Here is a 12,056-nt window from a genome sequence, read left to right as displayed (position 1 = left end):
GATGATGCTCAACCAACTGAGTCACACAGACCAGGGCAGATGCATTTAAATAATAAAAAAATTTTAATCAGACTCATGGACCTGATAAAAATAAATGAGATAGCACAAAAGGGTTTATAATGACAATCAACAGGCTTTTACTTCATCCCTCCTCAAAACAAAACCTTTTTTAAGCTGTTTCTTCTGGCAATCAACTCTTCATCACCAAGTAATGTACTTTTCCTGCTACCTCTTGACCTATTAATTTTTATCCCTACCCCCATTTTACCCATGTCCACTCACAACAGTTCACTTTATGTTGTCTATGTTAATGGTATTTACATCTATTCTGAGACCATAATTCTGTCCTCCTAGCTTTGTCTATGGGTTGGCTCTAGAAGCTAAAAACCAATAATCTGAATTGACAAGATTATGACTCTGTAAATATTATTCACACTATAGTCACATTTCCACTTACATGTGGAATCTAATGAACAAAATAAACTAACAAACAAAACAGAAACAGACTCAAAGATACAGAGAACAAACTGACAGCTATCAGAGCCAAGGGAGTTTGGGGGCTGGGTGAAAAAAGTGAAGGGATTAAGCAAAAAAACCCACACAAACAACCTCATAGACTCAGACAACAGTAGGTGATTACCAGAGGGAAAGCGGGGGGGGGGGGGGGGGGTGAGGGGAGGTAGAACAGAGAAAAGAGGAGATAAATGGTGACTGAAGGAGATTTGACTTGGGGTGGTAAATACACAATACAATATACAGATAACATATTACAGAATTTTACACCTGAAACCTATATAAGTAATGCCATTATTAAGTAACATCACTCCAATAAATTCAATTTAAAAAAAAGAAAAATAAAGGTCCTAGCTTTGTGGTTGGCAAACTGCGGCTCACGAGCCACATGCGGCTCTTTGGCCCCTTGAGTGTGGCTCTTCCACAAAATACCACGTGCGGGCGCACACGTACAGTGCGATTGAAACTTCGTGGCCCATGTGTGAAAGTGGGTATTTTGTGGAAGAGCCATACTCAAGGGGCCAAAGAGCCGCATGTGGCTCGTGAGCCGCAGTTTGCCGAGCCGCAGTTTGCTGACCACTGCTGGTTTGGCTCAGTGGATAGAGTGTCAGCCTGTGGACTGAAAGGTTCCAGGTTCGATTCTGGTCAAGGGCACATGCCTTTGTTGTGGGCTGATCCCCAGTTGGGGGGCATGCAGGAGGCAGCCAATCAATGATTCTATCATCATTGATATTTCTATCTCTCTTTCCCTCTCCCTTCCTCTCTGAAATCAATAAAATATATATATATATATATTTTTAAAAAAGTATTCCCAGTTACGCTAGCAAAGTGCTAGTTTGTTTTTGAATAGAAATGTACTACCACCCCCTTTTGAACAGGCGAAGAAGAAAATTTGAGAGAATATGTTTAAGCTAGCGGTCCATTCAGACCTTGGGCTACCTGGCTGGGACCCCAGCCCTAGGATACACTACTCATTTGATGTCTGTGTTTCTGTCCCCCACCATCTATGCAGAGGCTCCCTACACTATGGTTCCAGCCCATCCTGTGCTCATCACTAGTTTCTTCTCTGTCAATGAGACCGGAGAAAGAAAGAGCACCTCTCTCCTACACCCACTGCCAGATGTAAACTGGAACATAAACAAGTCTTTGGTAGGGTGAGTCTGGGCTTGGGGGGGGGGATTGTGTCTAAATGGATTTTCTCAAATCAGGATACATGTGATTTGTTTTACATCATTTTTTATGCCCTCTTGCCCAACCCAATGGTTCTTAAGCTTCAGAGAAGAGAGTCTGTTACATTCAACTAGAAAGGCACAACTCAATGCAACATTTACAGAGTGACTACTGCCCAGCAGTATGGCTCAGTGGTTGTATTATGTGATATATGAGAGAATTCTATGTCCCTTAAGATAATCAAAGGGAATTAAAGTGACTCATCAAAGTTACTCCTTGGGCAACTCACAGAGATAACAGGAGTGGAGATAAGATTATATCTATGCCCTGATCCTTAGCTAACATTAACACTGGAAAATGATCTCTTTCCATCAATGTTAGGCCACTGCTGTTGGCCATTCCTTGAATTCTCTGAGTCCCTATGTTTTCAACAGTGGAATCTCATCAGTAAACAGCTTAAGAAATTGCTATTATTTAAGTCCAGCCTGCTCTTGTCCTTACATAGTAAAACTCTTTAATGAAGCATCTCACTGCGTTACGGAGCTGATGAAAACTGCCCCTTGGGCTCCTCTTGCCTGAAATGCCCCTTTCCCAATCGCACTTGCTCAGCTCAGTTGTCAAGGACCCCAAAAGCCTTCACCCTCTGCTCTTTCCCCCCCACCCCATAGCACTTTGGAGCTCCTGGATGCCACAGTCAGATGTGTATACGGCTTAGTTCTTTTGCTGGACGGTAAGATCCTTGAACTAATTCATTTTCTTAACTTTTCATCCCACCCTGGCAACGAGCTTGTACTTTATGGGGACTCTCTAAATGCTTCTTGATTTGAAGGTAAATTGTTGTGCCATCTGCTTTTCTTAATTTAACCTCGAAAGTTTGTATGACAAGACTTCTCCTTGGTCCCGACACTAGTTTTATAATGAAGTTCTCCTGTTTTAGAACTTACAATGATGCAACACCTTTGAAAAAAAATTGGAAGCATTTTCTTTTATCACATTGCTTAAAGGTCCAATTTTGTTTTTCACAACCTTAAAAACAGGTCAAAGGTAACCTGGAACATTTTATGACCTTGCTGGACCTGGGTCTTGCAACAGGAAGCATCTTTAACTGTTACTAAAGCCTTGTATAAGAGTAGAGGCCACACTGTGGGAGCCTTGCATGGCTATGTTGGGTCAGATGGTGGAGACCTTGCCAGGAAACTGATGGGAGACCTGGGTTACCCCTCTAGTAGGAGAGCTAGCTTAGTGACAGTCTTAAGGATAGCCTAAGTGGAAACAAAGAAAATTTACTGTGGGGCGAAGGGGGGGGGGGGCTCTTTTGAATGGTTTCACAAAATATCTTATGTCGTATGAAATTAATTATATAATTATATAATTACTAGAAGCCTGTTGCACAAAGATTCGCGCAATAGGCCTTCCGTCTCCTGGCGGCTGGCACCGGTTTTCCTCCGGCACCTGGGACCCAGGCCTTTGGTCCGGCCGCAGCGAGGCTTGGCTTCTCCGCTGCAGCTGCAGCGGAGAAGCCAAGCCTCTTCAGTCTTCAGTCTTCAGTCTTCAGTCTTCAGTCTTCAGTCTTCAGTCTTCACTCTGGCCAGAGCCTTCAGTCTTTGCTCCGTGTCTGCGTATGCAAATTAACCACCATCTTTGTTGGGTTAATTTGCGTAGTCATTCTGATTGGCTGGTGGGCGTAGCGGAGTGACACCAATTTGCATGTTTCTCTTTTATTAGTGTAGGTAATTAATTAATTCCTGTGTTTCTCATATTCCATGTTTGGGAAATTGCTTGAAAAACTGCCAGACCAACAGGTTGGCTTCTATCAATAAAGCTAACACAGATTCAAATAAGTGAAGGCAACTGTTTTCCATGTAATTATTTACACCACACCCTGCCATGGAGAAGGATCCTGAATGTACTACAGAGAGAAGATGATATTCTCTGGGAGACGGGGGCTTCTGTTTGATTTGGGGAAGTGTTTGTGAATCTTTGACTTTTGGGAAATAGAGTAAATTCTGAAGAAATAACTGGGCACTGAAATTCCTGATAGTGCAGACTCAAACCCTATTGAATTGTCACCACTCCAACAGGTAGTTCTAAAACCCCTCACCTTTATGTACCATGTTCAGATGGTGTAACAGGATAAGAAGTGCCCTGGAAGTGAGAAAGAAAATTGGGTTCTGTCCCCAGCTCTCTGTTGCTAACTAGCCATGTGACTCCAGGCTAGTGATATCACCCCTCTGGGAAATTGCTCAGCTATGTAACAAGTGGAAATTAGACTAATCGTTTCTCAAAGTCTAGTCCTCAGACTGTTTGCTTCAAAATCATCCGGGGAAGGGGTGGGGCTTATTATAAACATACACATCCCTGGGTCCCACCATAGTTCTTCCGGATCAGTGCTTTTTGGAAATTGGAGTTCAGGAATCAATTTTTCAAAATAATCTAGCTACCCAGGTGATTCTTATGCTCATTAAAATTTATTTTTTTAAATTGTGTTTTGTTTTTTTTTAACTGAAGTATAACACATTCACCGAAGTTGGAGGATTATAAGATTAGAATATCTGTAAGATTCCTTCCAACTTGAAAGAATTCTAAGAATTTGTCAGTTCAACACATTTACACATGGGCACATTTACTCAGCATGCAACTTTGGACTCTGTGCTACCTCCTTTGCGGGAACTGATTCTGGTCAGAGTGTAATTCACAGGATGTGCCATAGTCCCTCAGTGATTTGGAAAAACTGAATGTTTTGCAAATGTGTGGCCTCTCTCAAAGGTCAGTTAACTGCTAGAGAATGTCATGGGTCCACTGGAAAGCCTGGTTCAAGTGTGATCTAAATGTTAGAATTTCATTATACTCCCCATGTAAAATGACCCAGACAATAATGCTCAACGGCAGAGGACTGTCTGGGTGGACATGGAGATATCTGGTTGTATTTTTGACCTGAAATTCACAACCAAAGTTTATTATGGTCATTTAAACCCAAGTTCTTTGTCAACAAAACTCCCAGTCCTTGACCTTCCTCACTGGGGGCCTGGGATATAGTCATGTGCTGCATGATAATGGTTTGGTGAGTGATGAACCATATATACAACGGTGGTATAATCGATAGCCAAGGTGTGTAGCAGGCTATACCATCTGGGTCTGTGTATTCTGTGATGCTGGCACAGTGACAAATTGCTTTACAATGCATTTCTCAGAATGTATTCCCATCGTCACACAATGATGGACAGTCCTGTGCAGTTTAATAGTATTTCAATCCCTCCTGAAGTGGTACAAAGATCACTGTGCTAAGAACTTCCCTCTGAATTGACTGGTAAAGTAACAGATTTAAGAGAGTCTTTCGGTTAAAATTTGGCCCCTTGAGTGTGGCTCTTCCACAAAATACCACGTGCGGGCGCGCACATACAGTGCAATTGAACCTTCGTGGCCCATGTGCAGAAGTCGGTATTTTGTGGAAGAGCCACACTCAAGGGGCCAAAGAACCGCATGTGGCTTGCGAGCCACGTTTTGCTGAGCCGCAGTTTGCCGACCACTGGGTTAAATGGTGAAGTTGTCTCTTCCCAGGCAACTAGAAACTATTGGGAGTTTTCTTGAAAGGACCATGCCCTACAAATAACTCCGCTGCCTTTAAAACTGCTCCCCCTCCCCTGCTTTTAAACTTTTAGATAACACCTTCATTTTTGGGATCTATTATGCCACATGAAACAGATGTGAAAATTTCCAGGTTTCTCACAAGTGAATAGATATCTCATCTTCCTGAAAGGCAAACTGCTTAGCTTGCCTCCATTTCCTTAGCTGTGAAATGAAGGGGGGGGGGGGCAGATGGATGCTTGATCCCTTCCAGCTCTAGTGCTGTACAGCCATGTTGAGGAAGGAACACGACCCAAGCGAAGTCATGGGCTCTGAAGTTGGACAGACCTAGGTTGGAATTTTGTTGTTGTTGCTATTAATCCTCACCTGAGGATAATTTTTCCATTGATTTTTAGAGAGAGAGAAACATCAATGTGAGAGAGACACATCTATTGGGTTGCCTCCTCCACATACCTCCATGGGGGCAGGGATTGAGCCTGCAGCTGAGATAGATGCCCTGGACCGGAATGGAACCCGAGACCCTTCAGTCTGTGGGCTGACACTCTAACCACTGAACAACCCAGCTAGGGCCTAGGTTGGAATTTTAAGCCTCATTTCCCTCAGTTCTGTAACAGGGGTAATGCTAGGTTATCTCTCAGGGTAATTAATCAAAGCATCCGGCATAGGGCCTTGTCAGAAAGGCGTCCCAGAAAGGTGAGGCTCCCTGACTCCCTATTCCTCCAGGTCTTTCAGCCCGCACTTGGCTGGCCTCCTCTTACTAGCACAATGAGAAGCAACTGCTGGTCCTTATACATGTGCAGAGACAAGTTTTCTGGGAAGGGAAAACCAGCAGCCTGGGGGGTAACAGGTTCTTGGTTGCTTCCTGGCCTGGTCACCACTGCAGCATGCAGTTACCATTTCAGGTCTTGTTGAAATATGGCAGGAGGTAACCACAGAACCAAAGGTCACTACTGCTATCGATGCTAAAGGGCACTGCAGCAGATCCCCAGAGTCTTCTCCTCGGGGATCAGTGGGGTCCCCTTTCTGCAGTGAGAATCCAGGGAGGCTAATAGTATCTGGGAACTGGAAGCAGTCATTGCACAGGAAGAAACCAAGGGTCAGAGAGGGAAAGTGACTTTCCTACGATCACACAGCCAGTCAAGCAGCAGAGGCGAGAACAATTTTTGGGGGATCCACTGTTGTTCACAGTCATGATCCTCTACATTTGAACGCAGTCAGTCTTGTTTAAGAGCTTGGACTCTCACGGTGAACAGCCCTGCTGAACTGACCCCTTCCTCCCAGCTCTTTGACTTGGGGTATGAAGCTTCACCTCTCTGGCCCCAGTGGCCTCACCTATAAAGTCCCATAGTAAACCCTACCTGTTATGAGGATGAAAAGCAACACTGGATAGTGCCTGACACAGTGCCTGGGACGGTCAGCTCCCACGGATGGTCCTAGGGATCATGACTTAGCATTTCTAGGAAGGGTTGCCATCCCCTCCCTCTACACCTCCAGATCCAATCTGATCCCTCCACAACCTCCCCTCTGAGGAGCCCAATGCCAGGGCCAAGCGCGCCCCGGGCTCACCTGGCGAGGCCAGTAGCACCTTCGCTCCGCAGCACTGGAAGCAGTGCAACAGGGACTTGGCGCGGATGTTGTAGTTGAGGCACGCCATGGCACAGCCCAGCTTGGCCAGCCCCAGCCACAGCCACACGAAGGACGGCTCATTGCCCAAGAAAACCGCCACGCAGTCTCCCTGGCGCAGGCCGAGGTGGTCGCGCAGCGCCCGCGCCACTTGGTTGCTGCGCCGGTCCACCTGCGCGTAGGTGAGCGTCTCGTCGCGGTAGAGCAGGAACGGCTTGTGCGGGGTCTGGCGCGCCTTCTCCAGGAAGACGTGCAGGATGGTGTGCACCGGCCGCCGCCGCCCGTAGCTGCGCGCCCGGCGGGCCAGGCCGGCCGCGTGCAGGAAGTAGCGGGTGTCCTGGAAGAGGTAGGGGCAGCAGAGATTCACCAGCAGCGGCAGGAGCAGCAGCCCCGCCAAAGCCGTGTAGATAGCTGGCAGCATGGCGGTGAAGGGGCCCCCGGTGCCCCCGAGGGCCGAGGGCGCGCTCCGGGCGTGCAGCGCGGCGGCGGGGGGCGCTCCTGGCGGACGGCGGGCGGGCTGTGCGGGGGGCGCCCGGCTCGGCTGCGGCGACGGCGGAGGGCCTGGTCTGCCCGCACCTGCGCGGGCTCTCGGGCAGGTGGAGTGGCGTGGGGGCCGCCCGAGGTTCCGGAGGCCACCTGCCGGCTGAGCCCGCCCCCTCGTGGGAGAGCAGTCACCTGCGCTCCGGGCCCGCCCCCGCTGGCGTCCCTCAGGGTTAAGGCGGCTCCCTGGGGGCTCGGACACCGCTCCGCCCGCGCCTGGACGTCTGGGGTGGTGGTGGGGCAAGACTGGACTCCTGCGTTGTGACCAAAGTACTTTCCATCTCGGAGCCGCAGTTTCCTTATAACAAAGGCGATGGCCCGGGGAGAGGTCAATGGGGAAAAAGGAGACCTATGTAATACTTTAAACAATAAAGAATTTTTAAAAAATGGTGATGATGACACACTTAGCGGATGTTCCGGTTAGAGGAGGTAATGCAGGCGTAGGACTATCATTTATTGCTGCCCTTGATAGAGTGCCTTATAGAGATGACTTATTTGTGATGATCAGTGAAGTTCCCTATAAATAAATACCAGCCAGTCCTAGTATTTATTAGTAGCAGGTAGCAGGTGCGCTGCCAAATCAGAACCCTATCTTTCCTTCCTGGTCCTGGGGGTTTTCAGCCTGGCCTCTCTTTGTTTCTCAGATTTGCTAGGCTCCCTTCTCCACCCCCACCCAACCCCAGCCAAATTGCCAGGCTGTCACCTGAGGCAAGAATTTCAAGGCAGAACAAAAGCGCCAGTGGTGGTAAGGGCTGGAGACTGCATTTTTGTTGGCCCTCCTGGCCCAGTCAGCCCAAATTTAGGATGAGGTAGTGCCATATTATGACAACTGAAATCAAGCCCCTAAGATATCCTATATAATACAACCCTAATATGCTAAGTGTCCAGTTGTCCGGTGGGCAGTTCAACCAATTAAAGAGTAATATGCTAATGATATGCTAAGGCTGCTCAACTGCTCGCTATGACGTGCCTTGACCACCACGGGGAAGATGCTTTGACTGGTAGACCAGTAGGTGAGCTTACTGCTGGGGCCTGGCCTATCGGGACTGAGCGAGATGGTCTGGACAGGCCCTGGAGCCCTCCCATGGTCCCTCCCCCACTGGCCAACTCCCACGTTCCTCCCCGCCCCCATTGTGCACCGGTGGAGTCCCTTGGCCTGGCCTATGCCCTCTGGCAATCTGGGACCCCTCAGGGGATGTCCTGCAAGCCAGGCCCAGGAACCCCGCTGGTGCACAAATTCGTGCACCGGGCCTCTAGTATATATAAATATATAAAATTTTAAATATTTTTATTGATTTCAGAGAGGAGGGGAGAGGGAGAGACAGAAACATCAACGATGAGAAAGAATCATTGATCGGCAGCCTCCTGCACATCCCACACTAGGGATAGAGCTGGCAACCTAGGCATGTGCCCTGACCAGGAACGGAACCATGACCTCCTGGTTATAGGTGGATGCTCAACTGCTGAGCTATGCCTGCCGCCCCCCCCCTCCCCCAGATATTTTGATTTGTTTTAATATTTTGTTCTGTTAAGTGAACCCCGCTCCCTTCCCCCTCCCCCCTTTGAAGAGTCTCAACTACTTTCAGTCCAATTCAATACATATTTACTACATGGCTCTGTGAGAGAATAGTACAAACAGAGGAAATTAAGTAAACACTGGCACTTCTCAAAAGCCATTTCTTTTAGTGTGATCTTTTCTTTTAATTAGTGAATCCTTGCTGCTTGCTACAGAGGAGGGTCAGGATATGAGTAAAACAGTGTTTCACTTTCTTCCTCTCCTGTCTTCCTGTATACATCCATTTTCTTTTTTTTAAAAAATCCTCACCTCTGAGGATATGTTTTCATTGATTTTGAGAGAGAGAGAGAGAGAGAGAGAGAGAGAGAGAGAGAGAGAGAGAGAGAGAGAGAGAAAGGGAAACATTGATGTGATCATTTGGCTCCGTATGTGCCTGGACCAGGGATGGAACCTGGAACCTTTTGGTGTACAGGATGATGCTCCAACCAACTGACCACCCAGCCAGGGCTCATTCATCTTATTCTTATGAGATACAAGTAAGAATGCTTACTCCTGCCAGACACTCTGCTAGGGGTTTCCTGTTTATAATTCTGTCATCTAAAGGTGGCATTATCATGCTCATTTACAGACAGGAAAGGGACCCTTAGGGAGGTGAACTAAGACAGCTGGTACGAGATGGAACTGGTATCTATTTTTGAACTGGTATCTGTTTGGTTCCGAGCCCACTCATATATTGCCTTCCTATTCTCTAGGTTTCTAACCATGTTTTCTTTTTCCTTCAGCAATTTTTCTTTCACAATCTTCCCCTCCCCCATGCTTTTTAAAAATATATTTTTATTGATTTCAGAGAGGAAGGGAGAGGGAGAGAGAAACATCAATAATGAGAGAGAATAATTAATTGATTGGCTGCCTCCACATGTCCCCTACTGGGGACTGAGCCTGCAACCTGGGCATGTGCCCTTGACCAGAATCAAACCTGGGACCCTTCAGTCAGATGTTTTATCCGCTGAGCCAAACCAGCTAGGGCCCCTCCCCCATGTTTCTACTCTCCTCTTTTTATTCCTGGAACCTGCTCAAGCAAATCTTTCTCTAGCTTTTCCCAACTCTTTCCTGGCAGATCCAGCTGCCATCTAGTGACTGGTTGCATCATTTCTCTAGGGAGGAGTTGGTGGCCTTCCTTACCCCTGAGGAGAAGGCAGTAGTGTTGATCTAAGGAGGGCTCAGGACAGAAACCATTCTGGCTCGCACCTCTTCTTTCCTGGTGAAGCTCAGAGCCAGTTCTCCATTTCCATCCCAATGCCACCCTTCATGGCTAGTTACTCCAAAAGCCTCTTAGATTCCTCTGATCTCATCCTTAAATAGCTACACTGCAGAGTGCTAGATTATTGCAAATGCTCCCTTTTTCCTTATTCTGAGGGTCCCTTTAGCCTGTGCATCAGCAATTTTTCAGTGAAATAAAGTAAGACTCAAACTGGCTTAAGCAGAACAGGAATGAAAGCAGTAACCACAGAGGCCAGAGATAGGACAGGCTTCAGGAGCCTTCATCTGTGGGGTAAGTGCTGGGACCCAGACCCAGTTTCTCTTTCACCGTTTCTCTGTGTCACCACCACCATCCTCATGTAGGCTCTCCATCATGATCTAAAGATGGTTGCCAACCACTTAAGGTTACATGCGTCCTATGTTAACTTAGAATGTAAAAATATTTTTAAAAAATATTTTTATTGATTTCAGAGAGGAAAGGAGAGAGAGAGATAGAACCATCAATGATGAGAGAGAATCATTGAATGGCTGCTCCTGCACACCTCCAACTGGGGATCGAGCCTGCAACCTGGGCATGTGCCCTTGACTGGGATTGAACCTGGGACCCTTCAGTCTGCAGGCTGATGCTCTGTCCACTGAGCCAAACTGGTCAGGGCAAGAATCTATTTTTTAAGGAGTCCTTATTATTTTTTTTTAAACCCTCATAACCCATGGATACAGACAATAGTGTGGTGGAGGCTTGGGGCAGAAGGTGAGTGTGGGCTAGAAGGAGTTAATAGGGGGAAAAAAGGGGACATATGTAATACTTTCAACAATAAAGATTAAAAAAAAATCTTGGACTGGGCTATGTGCCCATTTTTGGGCCAATCTTTGTGGCCTGGGGAAGAGAAATGCTGGTTACTTTAAGCCAGTCAGGGCTCACCCACGGACCTGGGAGTAGAGTCAATCATATATTGTGAAGTGGAGACAGAGTCACAGAAACAGAGAACAGACTGACAGCTGTCAGAGGGAGGGTGTTGGGGGCTGGGTGAGAAGGGTGATGGGATTAAGTAAAGAAAAAGGATTCATGGACATAGACAACAGTGTGGTGATTGCTAGAAGGTGGGAGGGGCGTGGGGGTAGAAGAAGGTAAAGGAGGGATAAATGGTGATGGAAGACTTGCCTTGGGGTGGTAAATACAATACAATATAGTACAGATGATATATTGTAGAATTGTATACCTGAAACCTATATACTTTTATTAACTAATGTCACTCCAATAAATTCAATTTTTAAAAAATCCCATATTGTGGAAAATATCAGGGTATTATTTGAAAGATGAGGGGAAGGGAGAAGAAACAAATTTAATTTTCTCCCTCCCTCCCTCCCTCCCTCCCTCCCTCCCTCCCTCCCTCCCTCCCTCCCTCCCTCCTTCCTTCCTTCCTTCCTTCCTTCCTTCCTTCCTTCCTTCCTTCCTTCCCGTCTTCCCAATGATTTTAGTGTCAAATCTGGGCTCTATATTGTACTCTACCACCAGCCTAATAGTCTTTTTGGAAATGTTACTATCATCTTATACCTCCACTGCTCAGTTATCTTCAGTGGCTCCCCATTGCTTTCCATCCTCTTTCACTCATGGCATCTGTGGGCATCTGTCATATTTTTACATCATATTCGTCATATTTTTACTAGAACACCTGGAGAATAGAACACTGAGCTGGGTCCCTAGAGGAAGGAGGGGATCAGGAGCTTAGCACATTGCTTACCCATTCTAGGAACATCTTCTGGGAAGCTCTGGTTTATAAAATGAAGTTTAAACTTTATTTTCTGGCTCTTTGGGATCTGACTTGAACTTTCACTGCACTCAATGAAC

General features: G+C 46.8%; 1 protein-coding gene across 1 annotated transcript in view; it reads right to left on the bottom strand.

The window, feature by feature from the left end:
* The window catches only part of SLC27A2 (solute carrier family 27 member 2), a 45,060-nt gene extending 37,526 nt beyond the window's left edge, over positions 1-7,534 (bottom strand). Inside the window, exon 1 of the mRNA XM_036301077.1 lies at positions 6,835-7,534. Within this exon, the coding sequence (XP_036156970.1) occupies positions 6,835-7,312 (478 nt within the window). The 5' untranslated portion in view covers positions 7,313-7,534. The remainder of the gene's footprint in view (positions 1-6,834) is intronic.
* Positions 7,535-12,056: the final 4,522 nt, after the last annotated feature.

Source organism: Myotis myotis, unplaced genomic scaffold (assembly GCF_014108235.1).
Source record: "Myotis myotis isolate mMyoMyo1 unplaced genomic scaffold, mMyoMyo1.p scaffold_m19_p_1, whole genome shotgun sequence".
Lineage (NCBI taxonomy): Eukaryota > Metazoa > Chordata > Mammalia > Chiroptera > Vespertilionidae > Myotis > Myotis myotis.
The sequence above is the reverse complement of the archived record's forward strand: the minus strand, read 5'-3'. Positions and strand labels throughout refer to the sequence as shown.